General features: G+C 46.0%; 1 protein-coding gene across 1 annotated transcript in view; it reads left to right on the forward strand.

The window, feature by feature from the left end:
- cabin1 (calcineurin binding protein 1) overlaps positions 1 to 22,266 on the forward strand; it is a 64,544-nt gene that overhangs the window by 7,764 nt on the left and 34,514 nt on the right. Inside the window, 16 exon segments of the mRNA XM_080852581.1 lie at positions 215 to 412; positions 1,009 to 1,251; positions 1,586 to 1,742; positions 2,099 to 2,211; positions 2,633 to 2,797; positions 6,315 to 6,521; positions 6,695 to 6,840; positions 6,943 to 7,204; positions 7,896 to 8,066; positions 8,489 to 8,578; positions 9,165 to 9,355; positions 9,606 to 9,886; positions 9,889 to 9,918; positions 13,188 to 13,253; positions 15,386 to 15,565; positions 16,672 to 17,102. Of these exon segments, the coding sequence (XP_080708707.1) occupies positions 215 to 412; positions 1,009 to 1,251; positions 1,586 to 1,742; positions 2,099 to 2,211; positions 2,633 to 2,797; positions 6,315 to 6,521; positions 6,695 to 6,840; positions 6,943 to 7,204; positions 7,896 to 8,066; positions 8,489 to 8,578; positions 9,165 to 9,355; positions 9,606 to 9,886; positions 9,889 to 9,918; positions 13,188 to 13,253; positions 15,386 to 15,565; positions 16,672 to 17,102 (2,931 nt within the window).

The following is a 22,266-nucleotide window of genomic DNA, read 5'->3' on the forward strand; positions in this document are numbered from 1 at the left end:
TCAGTATTTCTGAAATGTTGTTGTTGATTGGCTAAAATAGTGTATTTGTTTGGTCAGTGCCCTTTTGTTTGGTTCCTATTTACAGAGCCAGAGCTGTATGAATACTACAGTGCCCACACATAGAGTGCTCCTTTAACCTATGTTAGGTTAAGCCTTTTTTTTTAACGCTAAGCTTTGCCCCCTGCCTCTTTAACTCACATTCTCTGTTTCTCAGATTGATAAGAAGCTGAAGAGCCTGGAGCGCTGCCAGTCTCTGGAGGAGATCCAGCGGCTGTACGAGTCCGGGGACTACCCGGCGGTGGTGCGTCTGCTGCAGCCCACGCTGAGCTGCGGGCCGGGTGCGGGCCGCGTCCGGCCCCTGGAGCTCATCACCTCCGCCCCGGAAAGGCCCACCCAGCTGCTGCTGCTGCAGGTGGGTCAGAGAGAATCCACACGCCGCAGGACCCCTGGAGAACAGAAGGGTTGGCAGTGCAGAGGGCTCACCTCTAGGGTGTGATTTATATACAGCATACATTTTATGCTGTATATAAATTAAAGCTAAATCAAGTATGATTTAAGCCGTTGGTGAGGTTAAACATGCTTGGATTCAGGGCTGCTAAAATTGAGTCCTTTTTCAGCCTTTTTACAACAAAAAGTATTGGATTGACAGTTTTAGGATTATGCAGCTACTTTAATGAAATACAAAAATGTAACAGAATGGAAATCCATAACATGACTCAGACTGAAGCACAGTTTTGCCAGCAAGTAGGCATAGTTCAAGGCTTTGCGTTTGTTTGCTCTCTAAGTCAGACCAGGGTAAGCAGCTGTAGAGACGGCTCTCCATCGTATTGTCTCTGTTCAAGTCTGCTATGTCTTCGAACATCCCTGTTACCTCATTTAAACTGTGCTACTGTATGGGAACTGTTTTAATTTAGCATTTGTGCTTCATATTGAAGATGAAGGTGAGGTTTCTCAGACACCTTTCCCCCCTTTTGTTCACTTTTGCCACTTTGTCCACGCAACGCCTAGAATTCCCTGCTGAAGCAGAAGGACTACAGGCATTGTCTGGAATGTTCCGAGGTGGCGCTGAACGAGGCCGTGCAGCAGCTCAACGACGTGCTGCCCAACTGCCACTCCGCCAAGGAAGAGTGGGTGAGCACCATCACCAAGCTGCTGGGGGGCATCGACGGCTGCCTGTCGGAGGACACCCAGCTCCTCAGCAACGTGCCCCGCTCCACCAACATGGGCCGTATGGCCAACAACCTCATCCAGGTCAGTCTCAGCCTTCTCCTCTGTGTGTGTGTGTGTATGTGTGTGTGTATGTGTGTGTGTATGTGTGTGTGTGTGTGTGAGAGAGTCATTTCATAATTATTTAACAGGAATGTCACCATCAAATTACATCAAATTACATGTATGATTTAGAGTTAGCTTGTATATATGTATGTAAGTCACTTCAGAAATATGTTTATCTTAAATCTAATATGTTGCAATATTTGTTTGCAGGCATACTAATGGTGTATGTAACTGTTGTGGATGAATCATCTTTAAATGTGTTGGTGACCAAAGAGTCAACTAAATAATTTAATCTGAACTAAATCTCCCCCAGTTGATCGACTGCAGCATGGCGTTACCTGACGATCCCAAGGAGCCTCACTTCTTCTCTGTGCTGCCCTGGATCCTGCTGCACCACATCATCAAGCACGAGGAGGCGTCCTTCAGCTGCATGGTGCACCGACGCATGTCTGTGGGAGGGGACGAGGAGGGTGAGTCGAGAAAATTCACTGAAATATTCAAACTCTTCCAAAATAGTTTTGGTGGATGTCTGCTTGTCGGCACTCCAATGGAGTGATGGAGTGGTTTACTGGCAAGTGGCCTCTGTGGTTCTATAATGAGTGTGTGTGTGTGTGTGTGTGTGTATGTGTGTGCAGATGATGTGATGCACATTGAATCCTTACAGTTGTGCAGCTGTTATAGACTCAGTCTTATATGACGAAACCGTTTTAAATAGATCGGTGTGTCAAAGAAGGGGAGAACATCATTGCATTTTGCTGAAACTTCTTTATTGCAATGTTTGCTTATTCTCTCTGTTCTGACCTCCATGACCTTTGACCCCCTCCAGCGGTGGACACTCCCAAGCTTCCCTCCTCGCTGATGCTGCTCAACACAGCCCATGAGTACCTGGGGCGCCGCTCCTGGTGCTGCAACTCCGACGGAGCTCTACTGAAGTTCTATGTGAGATCATTTCCTCATTAACCTCTGGAGCTGAACCAGTTTGCCCAAACACACAGACCCCTTAGGCTTACATGGTTAACTCTAAATGGCACGAGGACCAGTGTTTTCATGATTCATATACACTACCAGTCAAACGTTTTTGCACACCCCAACCATTTAGCCCTGCCTCCCCATGTCGTCAGCACACGGTTAAAGTTGAGGTTTCAGTGGCATGCCAGTCGTTCGACTACACTTTCATGATGTCTGGTGCACTCGACTTTCTATTCCACAAAACTTGGGACTGGCAAAACTAAAACACTTTTCTTGTGCCTTGTATCTGAATTTCGAATAGGCGGTAAAGGTTTCTATAAGCAGGTAGATGTTTTAATGAATACGAAGTGGATTCAGAGTCTTATCTTCTTTGTGGTCTTGTTTGTGACAGGTGCGTGTCCTGGAGAAAGAGGTGATGACCTCCAGGGCGGCTGATGACGCCCACCCCTATAAGGAGGAGCTGGAGATGGCCCTGGAGCAGTGCTTCTACTGCCTGTATACCTACCCCAGCAAGAAGAGCAAGCCCCGCTACCTGGAGGAGCATTCACCACCACAGGTCAGACCCCGTCTGCTCCTACAGCTCCCACTCCTCAGTCTCTGTTCCTTTGTTTCCGTCTCATAGCAAAGACAACGACATAGTAGTCCGACTAGCTTACTGATGTATGAAGGAAATAAGATGGATGATTCAAAAAGGTCTAAGCTATATATGTTGCCTAAATAGGCCACCTACCGTGACAGTAATACTCACAGGGATACTAGGTTCTGGTGTATGCCTTATGTGAACTCATGTTGTGGCACAAGACTAGTGGCTTGATTGCACCTAGCAGTAGTCTATTGATTAACTAGAGTCCGCCATGTGGATGACATTAGTCATTAAACCAAGCTTTGACCCAGTTCAACGTAGATATGTACTTTGTATTCTTATATTTGCCCTTGCTAATTAATTGATCAGAACTGCTGGGGCATGCAAAATAATAGTTAGTTTCCTTTCAGTCAATTTATTTGGTACAACACACTGCACTTGCAACAAAAATTGAATAAATATAAAACATTTTGTTACAGTATTTGGTTTCCATTTTGACAAATTTAGATCATTAAATAGAATATGTATCACATGTTGAGGACTTTAGTTGAGCTATATTGCCTAGAACGGCGGTGATCATCATTATCATCTTTTTGCATTGCACTCAATGCTGTTGGTCAGCTTTAACCAAACCTTCCGCTACTTAACCTAAGCCTTGCTCTGCCAACTTACTGCTGTCCCCGTCGCTCTGAAGCATGGCCCTATTTGTGCCGTTTCTGCCAGCCTTGTTTGCTGTCCAAAAAGGGCCCTCTCTGTCATTTTTATAATGTCTGTCTTCTAAACCCTGGAAGTTAATGGTGGGTCAGTTCTTTCTGGTTTTTGTTAGATTGCCCATTCTTCACTAGTGTCCAGAAAGCCTTTTGTAAGCAGTGCAATAGTAGTAGTGACCCCTCCAGACCCACAACCCCCGCGTGTGCGCACACATACACTGACAAACACACACATACACAGTATGCATATGTTGCTCCATTACTCTGTAGCAGAAGTAGCTCACCTCGCTGAGGCACTTAGTCACAGTCCTACAGGGGACCGTTTCTGTGTGCTATAATTGCTCGGTGAATGTCCCATCTCAGTGGTTCGTCAGTTAATGATTGCAGACCCTTGCAGCTAATTAAATCTTTGGCCTTGTGCAACCGAGGGCTTGTCAGCAAAAGAGTAGGATATTTGCATGTGATCTGGAGATTGATTTTAATGGTGTCCGGAATTGGATTAATTATCTGGCATTCCCAGCATCCAAATATTTACCGCAGGCCTTCTGCTAGCAGGAGAGTTGCCTTGGAAAACCATGACCCCTCTGTGTTCTCGACAGCTTTGACCAAGAGCTGCTCTGCTGTTCGGAAACATTCTGTGTGTGCGTGCGTGTGTGTGGATTGTTTTGGCAGTCTTGTCAGGGGGAACTTGGCTCCCTCACTAGCATGTGTGTATGCGTGTGCGTGTGCGTGTGCGTGTGCGTGCGTGCGTGCGTGCGTGTGTGCGTGCGTGTGTGTGTGTGTGTGTGTGAGCGTGTGTGTGTGTGCGTGTGTGTGTGAGCATGTGTGTGTGTGTGTGTGTGTGTGCATAGGACTCTGATTGGGTGGGTACAGCCATAGAGTGAGTCAGAGAGCGCCTGAAGAAGTGTTTACCACAAGATGAAACGCTGGCAATGTTCGATGCAGGTTTTCTCCATGGGGACTCTTAATGGCACTCTTAATGTCTGGGCTCTTACTACTCCTCAGGCCAGGGGAGTCTCTTGCACTGCGGGATTCAAACCCGATAGACAGCTATGCCAAATGAAACAAGCAATTACACATTGCTGTTTAAATCATAGTGGTCAACACGCTCTATCGGCCGTATATATTTCTAGTTGTATCTATTGGTAACACTGGAAAGTTTTACCAAACTAAGAGACAGCAGCCAACACAGACAGATGACTGCATCAACAGATTGACATCATTTGATCAAGAGTTTGGCCTGCCAGAGTTAGCGGTCGGTGGAGATGGAACATTTGTATGGGTATTTGTAGAGTACACTTTAAGCCAAATAATGATGTGAGATTTGGGGACTTTGGGGCTCACACTTGTTCATTACTTAAAGACTCATCACACAAGCTGCTGACCTATAAAGCACTATAAATCTCTGAGGGTTTACCTTATATTTAAACACATAAGATGTGAACCAGAAGGCCACACACACACACACACACACACACACACACACACACACACACACACACACACTTCTTGTAATATAATTACCAGTTCTGGATTTGCTTCCTGCATGAAGATGCATATTAGCTTTTGTAAATTATATATTATTGTTTGAACATTGGAAGAAACAGTCAGTCAGTTTGTTTCTGCCTGTGGGTACTAATGTGATTACATACAGAGCAAATGATGATGTTAGGCCTTGCCGGCTCTGCAGGAAGCGGCTGAGGCACAGGGGCAGTGGTCATGGGGCATGGCACTGCCCAACACGATTAGCACTATGACTCATAACCTTCGTCTTTTAAAGGTACGGTTCGCAATTCTGCCAAAAGATTGTTGATATTTGAGCCTACACCTTTAAGATGGGAGAGCACAAAGAGCTCTAGTTGGCTTCGGTTACACTTTGTTCTCTGAGTCCATATTTGGAAAAAAAACAAAAAATGAAGGGGTGTATAACTTAAGCTCCCACTGTTCATGCACCCTCTCCCCAAAAGGGATTTCGAATCACATCCTAATCTGCTTTGTTTTATTCATGTGTTATGGTTCTCAGTGGAACAGCCTGTTTCTCTTAGTGCAACAATGCATACATCATTTTGGCTTAAAGTCATTAGAGATGAAAGCGCTTCCCCAAGCACTGTTGGTCCAAGACACCCAGCTCATTTAGCAGCTATAACCTCAGTAGAAGAAAAGCAATCTTTTCCATAATGCTCCAAGATGCTGCGGCTGCTGCTGCTGCTACTGATTTGTTTGATCTGTAAATAATGACATTAACTTCACCCCGTTGGGTTGCAGTGTGTTTATAAATGTCGAGTACTCATATTATTGTCTATTTGCCTATTCATTCGTGTTTATTTTCTGCCATAGTACAAACACTTCCCTGTTCAGCAGTGAACTTTGTAGAAAGTCATGAGGGAATTGTTTCGGTAAACTGCCTCACAGTTACATCAGGGGGGAAAAGAATTGTTCTGCCATTGTACGACTGTATTGCAGTACTGTGTGTGTGTGTGTGTGTGTGTGTGTGTGTGTGTGTGTGTGTGTGTGTGTGTGTGTGTGTGAGAGTGAGAGAGAGACAGTGCATGAGCGTTTTAAGTCAGACTTGATGTTAAACAAGAAGCAGTCACTGCTGGTGAGGCTAAACAGAACATCATGAGCTGAGTTTAAGATTGACTGATATGTTTCAGCTGCTTCCCTTACTGCATCTGAACAAACAATGTATTTCTCAGAATCAAAATATTTGCGTTCTCAGTGTTTTCCATCTTAAGATCCTCCAGTTGACCATTTTGCCCTTCCTTGTGCCCTCCTCACAGGTGGAGCTGCTGTGGAGCAATGCCCTGTTCATGTTCGACTACTTCAAGCCCAAAACACTGCCCGAGTTTGACAGCTACAAAACCAGCACGGTGTCTGCCGACCTGGCCAACCTGCTAAGGCGCCTCTCGGGCATCGAGCCGCTCAGCAACGTGCCAACCCTGACCATGGACGACGTCTCAGACTACATTGATGGTGGTGGCACCAAGGTAAGCGATATGTCTGAGTTAGCTTGTTGGTTTTCTGGCAATTCACTACTTGAATTTCAGTGTGTTGCCTTCAAAAGTATTGGCTTGTATCAAAGTGACAGTCACGTCGGGTCCCTTTAGATCCACAAAGAATAATTTGTCATCCTTTCTGGTGATGTGGTGTTCCTTTGCAGGTACCTGCCCTTCCGGAGGGATCTCCTCCAGCGCCCCCTCTGGTGAATGAGATGTACTACCTCCTGGCAGATTATCATTTCAAGAACAAGGAGCAGTCCAAAGCCATCAAGTTTTACATGCGCGACATCTGTGTGTGTCCGAACCGGTAAGGAGACACTCACACTCGCACATCCTCAATTGTTTACTCCCATGGAAATAGATACACAAATAAAAACTCAATCATTGCCATGGTGATGAACGTGTTTAGGTTCGACTCTTGGGCGGGCATGGCCTTGGCGCGGGCGAGCCGGATCCAGGATAAACTGAACTCCAACGAGCTGAAGAGCGATGGCCCGATCTGGAAGCACTCTCTGGCCGTGCTCACCTGCTTCAAGCGGGCACTGGAGATCGACAAGTCCAACCTGTCGCTGTGGATCGAGTATGGCACTATGTCCTACGCGCTGCACTCTTTCGCCTCGCGCCAGCTCAAGCAGTGGAAGAGCGAGCTGCCCCCAGACTTGGTCAAACAGGTGCATAGAGTGTTTCTCTCCCCGCAGTTGGGACAGCCAGACCTCTGCTGAAATGGTGGCATCCAAAAGTCTGTGACCACTATCACAAATCTTAAATTTATATATTTATAATTATATTTTCATTTAAACCTTAAAATAATGAGAACGTTTGAGGATGTACATTTATTTAGAAACAGGAAAAGCTTTGAGATTTAAAATGAAAAGCTTTGACATGCAAAATAAGACATTTCGTTAAGATTCAACACTATTTCGAGGTCGGCAATTAGTTCAATAATATTACATTTGAAAACAATGCAAAGGAGCAGCATAGTCACTAGTGGTCTCAGACCTTTGAACCTCACTGCAGGTTCTCCGCTTCACTTGGTTGGTGTTTTTGAACACTTGATTTGTTGCTCCGTGCACTCTTTCAGTCGTCAATTTATTTGTGCTATAGAGTTTCCGACAAAACGCAGCTTGTGTGTGCAGCTTTACCCGTTTGTGTATCTTTTTACACGTGTGTGTGTGTGTGTGTTTGTTGTGTCTGTGTCAATTACTGACAATTTGAGTAACTTGATTGAACATGATGTGGTTCCTTTCTTTGTCTGCAAATTTGGCAAATTTTAACTTTGAGGCATTGTCCACAAACCCATACCGCAATAACTGCACTCATTTGAAAAACTGAAAGTGTCTTTTTCTGTCTTGGCGTGCTCAGATGGCGGAGAGGAGGGACACCATGCTGGAGACGGCCGCCAAATGTTTCCAGGGCGCGTCCAGCTGCGAGGGCGACAGCGACGAGGAGGAGTGGCTCATCCACTACATGCTGGGCAAGATTGCGGAGAAGCGCAGGCTGCCCCCGAAGGACTATCTCCTGCTGTACAAACAGGTGACCTGCAGGGGGCGCTGGCACACATGCTGTTGCCTTAAAAAACCTCTTGCACAAAAGGCAGCGTTCCTGCTGAATCTTGTTGTTAACTAAGCCTCGTTTGGTAAACTCAGCCTTGTCAGAGTTTACTGTATGTAAGCGGCGGGAGAGTGTCAGCTAGTAAAAATACTAGCAAATTGATTCCTCCACTTATATGCTGAACCAGGTCATTTCATCCTTTGACACATTCTCTAGGTTCAACAAAACATCATATGGTTGAGACAGAAAGTAAGATATCTTCTTTCTCTAGAATTCAACCTCTGTTGTAAGTCTTAACGCACTGTCCATGGCTTAGCTGTGTGAAGAATATCATAATGGGGTTAGAGCTAAAGAGAGATGCTGTTCATCACCAAACTTATATAACTCTCCACGTCTCGTCTTAGTCGGCCCACTACCTGCATGAGGAGGCTGCACGGTACCCCCGCAAGATCCACTACCACAACCCCCCTGACCTGGCCATGGAGGCTCTGGAGGTAGGCACTAATCTTCTCACATACAGGTTGAGTAATTGATCCTAAAGCAGGCGCCTAAAGCAACTCAATAACTCATGTATACCTTACCTACCCCACTCCCACGAGTGCTATATTGCTTTTATAAAACAATTCTGCCGTCAACAAATTAACATTTCAACAGGAAGTTATTGATTAAAAATGGTTTATTTCGCCATTGTTTCTCCGCAACAAAAAATAGTTCCATTGTCAACGTCTTGGTTTGGAATTTTAAGAATTTTGAATTAACGATTGTCATCAACGCGAATATTTCATAGCGGAGTGATTTTATTATTAGCTGTGCAAAGTCCCGTAACTGTTGGTATGTTGACGAATAACCTATAGCATGGAACGTCTTTCGTCCAATCAGAAACAGCTAAATTACGCGATAGAACCCAATTGTTTTATAACAATTCTTATTGTCACTCTTCTTATATAACACATGGATTCTTTTTAACATTTACACTTTTCACCTTGTACTACATTCCTTTTTTCCCCTCTTTCCCTGTTTGTCTCTTTCCCTGTTTCTTTCCGTTCTCCCGCTTCCTTTTCCCCCCGCCGCTCCTCTTAGCTGTACTTCCGCCTCAGTGCCACCATCCTGAAGCTGCTGGAGGAGGAGAAGGCTAAGGAGGGCCAGCAGGAGCAGCAGGAGCAGCAGGAGGAGGAGCTGAACCACGAGCTGTTCTTCAGCGTGCTGGCGGAGGCCGCCGTGGGGCCGTTTGCCCGAGGGGAAGAGAAGAGCATGCCCAAACCTACCGAGAAGTGAGTAGGCACAGGCACAGGCACAGGCACAGGAGAAACCTCAGTGCTACCAGAAAAGGGGAGGCCATTCCTGCAGCTCGACAAAAGGGCAGCAGAGTGCTGGGAGTGCGTTTAACGAAACGTCTGTTTCACTCACTAATGTATGCAACTGTGTTTTGGATGAGACGTAGTTGGGACATGTACATGTCTCTTTCGGCCTGTCTTCAGCTTTTCTCCCCCATCTTCCTCACTGTTGCCGTCTCCACGCCAGGGAGAAGACGCTGAACGACGAGGACTCCCGCTCCTCCTTCACGGGCAACGGCCTGGCGACGCCACCTGCGGCAGCGACGGCAGCGGTGACGACGACCGTCACCACCACCACCTCGCTCCCGTCCAGCGCGCAAGGTCTGACCTCACCGCCGTACACGGCCACTCCGGTGGATCACGATTACGCCAAACGTAAAAACCAGAGGCAGAGGCAGGAGCAGCAGCGGCAGCGGCAGCGGCAGGGAGATGGTACAGTCCCAGTCCTAACCACTCTCTGGGTTTGGGCCCTCCCACCACGGGAGAGGAGGCGCACTGGGGTGTGGAGTGCTAACGATAGCGATAACGATAATGATAACGATAACGATAACGATAATGGCACTGATAAATGATGATAATGATGATAATGGAGATCAGGGTGGTGGTGTATAATGGTGATATTGTAATTTTTTTATGATGATGATGATGATGATTATTATTATGGTGATGATGGTGATGAAGTCATCATGGTGCTAATGGCTTTGAATCCAGTAATGCCCCCTCCGCCCCACACCCCCATCTGCACCGGGAGACAGGACCCAGGGTAAGTGGGCAATATGGCTTCCAGTGGTGTGAATGTGTGATTTTCTGCCTTTTTTTACCCGTCTTCACGGTTCTAATCAGAGTCTAATACAGCCATCCTGGCATGAAGATGCCCTTAGGAGAGGGAGGCAGGCTACTGTAGGGCCCTGGGCTTCGAGCCTGACCGATGAGGAGGTGCTACTAAGGGTCGTTGACAGGGACAGGCCTTGTCTCCGCATGCTTCTGTGACAGCCTGCGGTCGGAGAGGAGAGCTGTGCCTCGGGGCGGCTGTCGTGGGCCAACTCACCCCAGGCGAGAGGGAGCAGGGAGAGGAGAGCTGTGCATGCTGCTACTGCTGACAGGTTTGCGCTGAGAAACAGCGTGGGCGGCACCTGCGTCTGCTGTATGCCTGCTTCGCTAGCCTCTTCAGCAGTCACTGTCCAACTAGTTGTCATATAAATATAGCCCACTGCATATCTTTATCGCTGTCATTGTCAGGCACTGGGGGTATCCAACAAAGATGGGTAGAGATGAACATGTAGAAACTGAACATGTAGTCTGTGTTGTACTTCTGGTGGGCAATTAGTAAAAATTCACGGAGGTCTTTTGAATATAAGCCCAGTTAGCTAGACAGACTGGCCAACACAATTGTCTCCAGTTTGGATTTTGTTAAATTGGCCGCAGCATGTTTGGCTTGGATTTGGCTAATTGATTGTAATTACGTTAAATTGTTCCGCCCCTGCTGTGTGGAAAAGTCAGTCTGCAAAAAAGTACATTGTTTGTATTCTGAAAGCCCCACCTTTTTCCAGACCGCATTGGGTTTTAAAGGTATAGTCTGTGATAAAAGATTGTTGATAGTTGAGCTCAATAGGCGATGAAGTTACACACCTTTCTTGCATGCTCCTGAAGCATTGTGTTGATTTGCTGGACTAGTAAATGGCTTGGTTTGAGACACTTTCTTTGTTTGTTTTCCATTCACAGAGGGGACTTGGAGGACTGTGGTGTGCAATTCTCTGGATTTGACATAAAAGTGTGTCGGATTACAATTGTGGCCTGTCCCTTTAATGACAGTATCAGACCACACAGCCTCTCTCACAGTCGCCCCTCTGTTATTAATGCTGCGGACGCCCACTGGGCAGCTGACGTCATCTCCTGCTGTTTCTGGCATTGGCAGCCGCTCAAAAACGCACTCAGATGCAGATGTCAGGTCACAAGGCTTCCCCCGTTCCCCTACTCCATGGGGGCTAAACGGGCAGTGAGAAATCCCCCCCCCCCCCCCCCCCCCCCCCTTCCCTTGTGCTCACTGGGTCTGTCCTTCATCACTGGGTCTGTCCTGCTGTTTTCCTCTCCGACTGCCAAGGCAGGAGTGGAGGGGAGGATTGGGGTGTAGATTTAGTATTAGCCAGGCCATCGCAGTCCTATTCCAGGGCACGTTCAGCCTATACGTCTCTTCTGTGGTGTCTTGATGAAAAGCACACCTCAGACTTGTGTCCGTATGGCATTGTCTTTCTCAGTTGGTTCCCATGAGAAGAGAGTGTATGAGGCAGCCTAGGGGGAAAAGTGCTGCACCAGCGCTGCTAGTCGGAAAATGAACTTTTCAGAAAGGCGCTGGCGTCCTCACTGTGACAACTGCCAGCACTTTCCTACCAGAGAGAAAAAAAACACTATATGGACACACAGCCTTAGCCAGTCATGGTGAATTCAGGCAGGTACGTAGGAACAGAGAGAGACCCTGAAACAGTCCCAGGGTTACTAAGGGACAGACGAGGTAAACACCGGTTTAAGAAACTTGCTCATGTGGCCTTTTAAATTCAACAGCCCTGGAAAAACTGTGTCTGTTCACTGCGTGTGGAACATTGTGAGACATGTTTGCAAGAACAAAGATTATAGCGGGGGCAAAGCAGAGTTCAGAGCAGAGTTTTAGTATTGGACAATCTTTCAGGTCGTTATGTTATTTTGAGGATGGTTCTATTAAGATGAAGCCTGCTTTTTTTTCTAGCTACATTGGTATATGTTTGAAAGCACTTAGTGTGCAGCAGGTATGATGGGCAAGGCTTGTGCCCATTCATTAGGATGTTTGTTTGTTCCTCCACTGGCAGGATGTAGGCTATAGCGAACATTTGGGAACCTGTTATACCCAATTTAGTTTCTTTAATGCATTTTGCAAGAACCATCCAGTAGGCCTCTTATATTACTCACTGTAGGTCCCATTCAGAAAGGAGGCAATGGCAAGAAGTTGCTTGAAAGCATGTTGAGTCACGGGCTAAGTAACGCACTCAGGGTTCATTGTGTGTGTGTGTGTGTGTGTGTGTGTGTGTGTGTGTGTGTGTGTGTATGAAGACTGCAGCCATATTGCCCATGTTGCCACTATTTGCCTGTCTACCTCTCCAGAATCCTTCTTTCCTACATACCTACCTACCTACCTGCCTGCTACCTCTCTGCCTGCTTGCTTCTGACACCTGCTTTTGTCATTTTATTTACGTATGCATGACAGTTGGAGGTTCCCTACCAGGGGCAAATAATACAGCTGATTTGGTAAAACCAGAATCCAACAATGCACCCTGTCCTCTGCCGTCTATGTGGGTTTTTTTCCGTGTTGTCAGGTTTGATGTGTCGTTTCGCAGCCGAAAGCACGCTGTGTTGACATCGAAATGAAAAGAGTCGCGAGCGCTTCTGTGTACCTGGAATTCTTCAACAGACCTTCTGCAAACCTTCGCTCCTGTCTCCCCCCCCCCCCCAAAAACACCACATCAAACGATCAAAGACATCACAGACTTGAGAAATTCGATTCTAGATATAATATATGGAGAAGAAGGGAAGGGCGAGTAAGAACAAACGCCCCACAGGTGAAAGTCCAGTGCCGGTTTGCAACAGGTCTGTTGGTTTTCTGAGCTGCTATGATCAGCAGTTCCTCGCTTAGCTTCAGAGTGAGAGAGGGAGGGAGGGAGGGAGGGAGGGAGGGAGAAAGCGAGAGGGTCTGTCACAGCTGCTAATGTGTTTGTAAGCGATGTCATGGTCTCCTCAACAGCGCTCCAGTCTCACGGCCATGATTACTGCCTCATCATGTCTGCGTTACAGATGACGCCCGTCAATGGTACGGCACCCACAGACCCCCAGCCTCTTCAGTGTAAAAGGACCGGCCTTCCTTAATTGTGATTTTTAGATCTGTACAGCTGTAGCTTTGCTTAGGTCATGCATGTTTGGTATGTGCAGAGCTCATGTCATTTTCAATTATGTGTTTCTGTCTTTGCAAAAAAAACAGTCAGTCAATCCAACAATTCATGATTAAGTCCAAAAAAAGCACACCTTGTAATAAGTTGAGTCCTTTTGTGCTCGATACTGGAAAGCAATGTTTGTGTTTGAAGTACATCTTTGGGACATCTTTGGTAGTTCTCATGCGATGCAGTCACAGACAGCCTACATCTTGCCTGGCACGTGCATTTGGGCTTTTAAGAAACCAGGGGTGAGAGATCTGGCCCTCAACAGATCCATCACTTCAAAAAAAGACTGTGCCAGCGCTTCACTAATTAGATCTTTTAGAATTCCCGTGTTCTTAGTACACAGCCTGAGAGGGGGTAAAGACACACACACACAGACACACAGACACACACACACACACACACTCATATAGGCTACACACACATGCAGCAGCAACCCCAAGCTTGTTGCCCCTGCTGCTAATGTGGTTATTGTCTGCAGAAGGCTGTGGTGTGGTGCTGAGGCTGCGTTTGGATGGGGCTGCTGACTTGGCTTCCTGCTGAGTGGGGGCGTGTCAGCACCCAGCACTAACGGTGGCGTGGATGCAATGCGGTGTGCTAACTCACTTTCTGCTCCGAAACACACTGGCTGGCGCCCCAGCATGGCGGGTAGCGCTTTACCTGAACCATTCTTCGGAAGACTTACAAAACCAAGGTCACGAACATGTTGTGGCAAATGTCATACACATCATGACAGCTGATGTCCGGTGATTTCACAATGACATGTTACCCTCGTCGGTAGTCCTCATGGCAGTTCTCCAAATTGTATAAAGCCATAATATCTTAATGTCACATGTCATTAAGCTGTCGCAGCATCACTGGCATGACAATTACCAAATATGGCAACTTCATACTGTTACTTCACTGGACGCTGATTATTAAAACAATGTATGGCAGCATGACATAGAAGACAAGATTATGACATGGTTGTGTTAGTGTTATGAAGGATGGTTCAGGTAAAGTGTTAACGCATGGTGCAGTACTGGGGACTCCTCTTGATGTTTTTGGGGAGCCATTGATTGAACAGAGGAGGAATAGGTTCCTGTCATGCACCCGGTGGGCACAGTTGTTGGGAGTGGCCTGTCTTACATGCTTTTCTCATTATCCCACAAACAGAAGCAGGTTTATTTTATTAATAACCACACATTTATAATTACTACTGTGTATTTTGTTTAAAAAAGAAAATCTCAGATACAGTGTTTTCTAAAGGAAAGACTTTAAAGAGGTTTTCATGATTGGGTTCTTCCCAGCATCTGTAAAACAAGCCTTTTCATCGACCATCACAGGAAGAGTGTCGTTATCCGGCACATTTATGCACCAGGTCTACTCAAATATCTCCTTAACATCTTCTCGAGGTCTATTGGGTTATAGCCAGACCTTAATCATGAGGGATGGTGGCTCTTGAGGGACAAGAGGAGTGCATTGTACTAGAGTTACTCAGAGCGTACCTACCTACTTGTTGCTTAGATCAGAGCTCTCAGTTGGCACTGCGCACATTTTTAGACCCTTCTGCCTGCTTTCTGAAAACCCCCCTCCATCCCTCCCAACCCAACCCCCCAAACCCCCCCCCCCCCACACACACACACACACACACACACTCACCCCTACTCCACTGGGAACATGGAGTACCCCTTGATGACTTGTTAATCAGCCCCTTCTTACCTGAGTGCCCAAGCAGCAGTTGCTTTCTCTCATCTGTGAAGGGCTGATTCACTCCTCTATGCACTTTGGTTTCCGTGGTGATGTTCACCTTGGCATCTGGGCCATTCACACCATAACTCACTGCAGTGTATGGCGAGGTTTGGTGATGTTGGTCTTTTGTTGCGCCGGGACTTTGGTGGAATTGTGTCTACACCAGCTTTTGATGGAAGGCCGGGCCACTCTTTGTGAAGAGAAAAGTGGTCAGCTAGCTTTCATGATCTTTTGTGTGTGTGTGTGTTTGTGTGTGTGTGTATGCTCTCCACCCCAGACCACAGTCAGGACAGTGAGACACAGCTGCTCTCAGACTCCAACTCCCTCCAGGATGTCTTCCTGGACCCCACCAGCTCCCAGGATAGCAGTCACAAGGTGGATTCTGGGAAATGTAGTATATTCTCTGACGACACAAACACTCAAATGAAGGAAGGACCAGCCCTGGTTGAGGATCCAGGTGAATATCTGCTCTTGTATTTTATCTCTGTCTTATGTCTTATGTCAAAAATATCCTGATAGAAGTCACTTATATGCAGTCCTCAGACAAAGTTGCCCACAAGACATTTAGGCCCAATCTCAATACTTCCCCTTACCCCTTATCTTACCCCTTACCCTTGAAATTGCGCGTTCATGTGAGAGCTAGTGGTGTCTCAATACCCAACTTGATCAAGATTAAGGGGTAAGGTTAAGGGGTGTATGGCCCTCGTTTTTGAGATGATCGGAGAGCTACCTTGCTCCTCCAAGGGCTATCCCAGAGCACACCGCGAAACCAGCTCGGGAATTTTCAAAAAATCATAGCTGCTTGAAGCGAGGAATATTTTACATGAATAAAGCTATCTACACAACTTTTTATATGTTTATAATGACTTGGTTTGATCTGAAATGTGCTACTCGAACGATGCATAGTATTGTCGGTCTTAACTGAAGCTTTCAAACGGTAGTTTTAGGATACAATTAGCGCGTATACCACCACTCCATTGGCTTATATGGTAGCTTGCCAGCTATCATGATACATACACTACATGTAAGTATTTTTGGCTTATAATTAATTAAAAAATTACGACAGTCTTGTTTCGTGCTCTACACAGTTGTATACATATATATTTGCAACCATGTTCTTCATTAGACTTTTTTTAAATCGCTAGTTTCATAGCTCATACAGTCACGCATGACGTACCCGAAACCAAGTGGCGTCTCATTTCATAGGGGAAAGATCTCAGCCCTTGGCCCTTACACTTGCAAGTGCTAGGGTTAAGACTAAGACAAGACTAAGCAAAAGGGGCAAGGAGAAGAATCGAGATTCGGCCTTAGCTTGATGAGGTGTTAGTAGGTTCCTTTTTCTTAAGCAGTATTGGTTATATAACAACCTAAGAACCATCTAAAGCTCCTAATGAACCAATATCTGGCTCAGCTTCTTATGTTTATATCCCCCTGGAGACAGACCTTGACTTGAATTCACGGTACATGTGCCCAAAAACTCGGTTCTCAGTCGTACACAGTCCTGGTTCTGTACATGGAAAACAAACATAGTAGCTCCAAACTATTTTCTCTTTTTTTTTGCAGGTTCCCTTCAGGAGAAGCCCATTGAGGTCAGGCCTACCTTACCATCCCAGGACGACACCTCGACACAGGAGTCCTCAGACACCTTGTCTGTCACCTCGCCCGAGACCTTTGGCCCGAAACCTTCCTTCAGCCAAACCCCCTCAACCCCCACCACCACAGTCACCCCAACCTTGACCAATGCCTCCAATCAGAAGCAGATACAGACCACCCCGCCCACCCCAACCAGCGAGAGCAAGCGCAAGCTTGAGCCACCACTGCCGCAGGAGCTCCCAGAGGTGCCCAAGAGCCTGCCGCCGGGCCGGGCGGAGCAGCACCACCTGCTGGTGGAGATGTGCATCCGTGCGCTCTTCCTCTGCCTAAGCCGCTTCCCGCAGCACTACAAGAGCCTCTACCGACTGGCCTTCCTCTACGCCAATAGCAAGACGCATCGGGTGAGTGCGCTGGGCTCTTTGGGAACCCACATACACATACATCCAGTAGACACTAGTGCTGTTAAAATCGTTTTTGAATGGCCTGTGAGTGTGTGTGGTCTGAAAAGTGTTACATAATACATTCATGTTGGTGCACAGCTCAAATAGGCTAATGGCTTTTCACTAGAGCGAGAGTGCTCCATACACTGTGTGCATACACACTCTCACGTCCAGAAACAGCCAGAGCCACCCTCACAAAGAAAATAACCCAGCAAAAATAAACACTAGCCATTACACTCCGGAATGTGCAGTGCTACATCTGAGATAATGCAGTTGTTGAGTTAACTATTTGGTGCATCGTGTATATTAGGACATTTACCTTAGGAATTGGCTGTGTTGATTTAAAGCATACCTTAAAACAACACTATGTAACAATTAGCCTCTTTTTGTAGGTAACTAGATTTGGTATCATCTTTACATTTATTTTTAATGGTATATTAATTGTCGCTTCACTGGCTACTCAGGCTGTGCCCTGTGTAGTTCTTTGATCTGGGACAGAACACACCGTGAAAAATTATCACCAAAATGATCACCAAAAAGCACTAGCTGGCATGCTAGTAAGCTTTTATCAGTGCCAATTGTGCTGTTGTTGGTGTTTGCGAAGATTGTGCATAGATTTCAGATAGTTAGCCTGCCAGTTTTAGACCAAAACTCCTTACTGCTGCTTTAAAGGTCTTCATTGAAAGCCTTCCCTGCGTTTTCCTCTGAGGGGTACCATGCCAAGCCGGGCTCCCAGGGGACTGGGCCGTAGGCAGAGGCAGGGAGGCAGCAGTGCTGACGGGGGTATTGGCAGCCGGGCTCTGGCACGGGTGGAGGGTTTTGATCGGGCAGAACCAGCACTCCTGGCTGAACCTGAGCACCCGAGCAGTGCCAGAGCCCAGAGGTGACAGGGTGGTACGGTGCCCAGGTCAACACCTCCTCATTTTCCGCCCCCTCCCGTCTTGGAGGAGCCACGTCACTGGAGCGATGTGGTTGGATGCACAGGTCTGCTGTTGCTGGCTTTAGCCACGATGGATTCAGAGTCAGCTCTAAATTGATCCCATCTGCAGTGAGGGCAAGCCTGTATAATCTCATCTTTGTTGATGTTGTTCTTTGCAGTTCCAGAAAAGGGGGTGTGGAATGTTCCCTCAAGTGATGCCAGTGTAAGCGGAGTGTCAGCTGGTAGGGTGTTTAGCATTGAGTTCATTTTCACGGGTGTTAGACACTGAGATGCAGGCTATTCGCAGGGTCTAGCAACCTCTCAAACGATCTAGAGGAAGAATCATCTGTGATAGGCTCACGTTGTAATCAACATTGAGACGTGCTGTTATGCACCGTTGAACTATGGGCTATGGACCTTTTTCTTGTAGTTCTAGTTATCCTCTAGTTATCAGTCTGATCATTTGTTCATCTGTTTGCCAATCCATCCTCAAGTTTCAATTTCATAAATTAAACATACCTGATGTAGCCTAGCTATTTAAAGCAGCACAACGGATCAATAGCTATTCTCTAACGATATGCTAGCAGCTGAAACTAACGAAATCTCTTGAAATGTGCTGACTTTGACCTTATGACTAACTAGTTACTCAACGACTGTCCTTACACAGTCAAACATCAAGCAAGTGCAACACAACACAAAGCAAGACGGCAAATAAGCTACTTACTAGTTCGGCAGACAGTAAACAAGTCGGGCTGCCACGGGCAAAACTACAGAACGAAGTTATATGCCTATGGACCCTGGTATGGCAATGGCACGGAGGCGATTCTCCATATTAAAAGTCATTGTAGCGCCCCAATTTTTTTCAAGCAGTTTTTTTTAAGGTAAAACTGCGTATCCTTACCCTAATCCTGAAGTATAATTGTTGCATAGTGTTACTTTAAGAGCATTAATTATAGGCTACTGCCTTTCGTCAGGTGTGTGTGGTGCAGGAGTAAAATGTGGGGGGTGGGTTAGGGGAGCAGAATACAAAATAATGATTTTTATTTTATGAAAAAATATGATCTTAGAATCATTATAGTGTTCTTGACACCGTATTCACTAGAGCACAATCGCAGGCATACATTTATAAGCTGCACGCAAATCCAAATGCCCAACAAGGCTTTTAACGGCTACACCATTTTCTTTGATGGTAAAAATAGACTGTTCTGCTGTGAACTGAAATTGTTGAACCACTACAGATGTCAGTAACAGGTGTTTATGACAGGTTTTTACATTTTAAGCCATTTACTGGATGTAATCCACTCCACTTCACTGTTTAAAGCACCGGTACAAAGTATCTCCCATGAACTCCGCGAGTTAATAGCCGGTTGGAGCCATTTCTGTCCTCCAATACGGTCAGGCTGAATATTGACGTTTGTTATGGAGTTGGGGGTTAGCACTGAGTAGCTTCCTGCGCAGGGCGTGCTAATTGAGTAATTGACTCTGGGTGTGCTAATTGAGTAATTGGCTCTGGGTGTGAGGATGCTCAGCCCAACCACACATATTTAGAATAATGAGTGCTGCCGACCTCATGCCTTCATTCTGGCTCCCCAGGTAAAATAAGGGTTCTGTGAGTCAGCTCAGAACGACTCAGTCATTTTGGGTTCATTTTAGTTCACTTCCATTGAACCCAGAATTTCCCTGGTCAAGCGCAATTGCGTAAACATGCACAAAAGCATAATCAGTGATCAGGCTTACACACCACACAAAGAGTTGACTTTTGGAGTTTTGAAGCTTTGTCTTCTGTCCGCGCAGTGTTGGTTCTTGCATTCGTTTATTTTGGTTTTACAGGTTTGGTTCCTATCAGCTTATGGTCTGTGAAGTCCCTGCCTGATTCCAATGTTTTGTCAGACAGGTGGTCAGGGAGGGGCGTGTTGGCACGTGGCTCTCAGCCTTCATATCATGCATCTCTGCAGCACAGCACAGGAGTTCCCTCAGATGACATAACTGTGTGTGTGTGTGTGTTAGGGGTGTAAATCACACCCATCATGGCGATTCGATTCAGTATCGATTTCCTGACCCAACGATTCGATTATTTTCGATACTCATGAATACACCACGATACGATTCGATTTCGATTCGATTCGATTAATTTGTTCTTTTTTTTACCTTACAGGCTAGACAATGTTTCAGATTTGAAATAAATCAATGAAAGCTGTTATATCGTTATGCATTTTATTTGAGAAACAACAGCCAATAACAGAAGTAGAAAAGTTGTACTCCACCTAGGCCTATGACAACCTCATTCACTGAAAAATAATAATGCCCCTGTTATAGATTCTGAAAGGCCATGCATCAAAAAGTACTGTACAAAGTACAAAGTGTTAAGTAACAAAAATAGGCCTATACCACATTCACTATAGAATAACAATACTCAACAAAATCAGTGCAAAAGTGCACTAGCAGCAAACGGTAACAAAAAATAGGCCTGTAGTTAATTCAATTTAAAATGACAATGCTCCACAAAATCAGTGCAATGAGTGCAAATGTGCACTAGTAGCAGCAAATGGTAACAAAAAATACCCCTGTAGGCCTACTTCATTCACTATAAAATAAAAATACTCATCAAAGTGCACTAGCAACAAAAAGTAAAAAAAAAAAAAAAAAAAAAATTTGTGTGTGTGTCGCTCAGGAGTTGGTCCGTGTATACTAAAACAGGAAGCCTCTGGGATGCCCTGCGATCGCTGCATGCAGAAGGAATTGTATTGAGCAGTAGATCAGAGAAAAAGCTCTCGTCTCCTTGCGCAGTTCGATGGCACACAGCATCTGAGTTGATTGTGCCGGTTCACCTACTGTCTAATTGCACCTGGGCTGCCTTCTTCGGGTTACAGCAGCAGCTGCTGTCATATAATTTCTGGGCTGTTATGGAGAAATGCTTCCAGTTACTGGTGACCAAACCTGTTCAGCTGTAAGTTAATCGGCATGTGTGTCTGTGGGGGTTTCATACAGCCTGTTCAAGGCAGGAATGTTACACCTTTATTCCCCCTCGCCGTTCTGTATTAAAGCTACTAACACAGAATAGGGGATCATTGTTGTTCCGCCTTTAAGCCGAGGTAGTCACAGAGCCGGATCAACGTCTGTGTAAAATGGAGAGCCGTCATGGTGGGAAAGGGGCGTGACACAGCCTAGCAGCTAACCAAAACAAGGCAAGACCACTGTAGTGTCAGAACATGTTGTACGTGATGCACACCAACTTTTTCTGTGAGTCTGAACATAGCTATGAATGTGCAGGGCTTGCAAGAGCCTGCGGACACTAAGTTCAGCCATCATTGTTTTTGAAAGGAACAGGTAGGCTAGTTTCAGCTATGATGCTGTGGCGCATTATACAACTCTGTATAATTTTTTCAGCTCCTACTTGAATGCGTACGAGCCCAATGTAAACACAATAATGTGGTCATGACTCATCAGTGGATTTTCTTTCTATCTCCTGGGTATCCATAATTAGCCTATGTAAAACCTGTTTTCTTGTTCATTTTGACACACTGTATTCATGCATATTCGCATGCATTTAAAAAGGTTTTAAATATAGTCAAGGTCTCTGTTATGCTTTGGTTGATAATGATAATCCAAAGTGGGTGGGTGGGTGGGGGGCGGTGTGTCTGTGTGTGTCTGTGTGTGTTTGTGCAAAAGTAATTTCTGTGTGGAATAAGAGGAATGTAAGTTATGCTGCTGGGTATGAAGGAGAGTGTGTGAAGAGGGGGTCGTGGATTAGGACTAAACTGACTTAAGTGTCTGCATCAACTGCCTGGTCACTGCTAATGACTGTGTGTGTGCTTGTGTATGTGTGTTTGTGCATGAGGCTGTTCATAAATGTGTGTGTGTGTGTGTGTGTGTGTGTGTGTGTGTGTGCATGAGCCTGTTCGTAAGGGTGTGTGTGTGTGTGTGCATGAGTCTGTTCGTCAGGGGGTGTGTGTGTGCTGTGCATGAGCCTGTTCGTAAGGGGGTGTGTGTGTGTGTTTGAGGCAGAGTGGCAGTGCAGCACAGCAGGAGGTATTGTGCCTGTCACTGGATCCCTGACTGCTCTTCTGATGCAGTCATATTCATATTCAAATTAGCCTGCACACGCTGACAGTCTAATGGTTGTCATCACTGTGTGTGTGTGTGTGTGTGTGTGTATGACTGCATGTGTGTGTGTGGTCTGTAGATAAAGCCATGCTCTCTCTGTAA

This window comes from Sprattus sprattus, assembly GCF_963457725.1.
Source record: "Sprattus sprattus genome assembly, chromosome: 15".
NCBI classification, from domain to species: domain Eukaryota; kingdom Metazoa; phylum Chordata; class Actinopteri; order Clupeiformes; family Clupeidae; genus Sprattus; species Sprattus sprattus.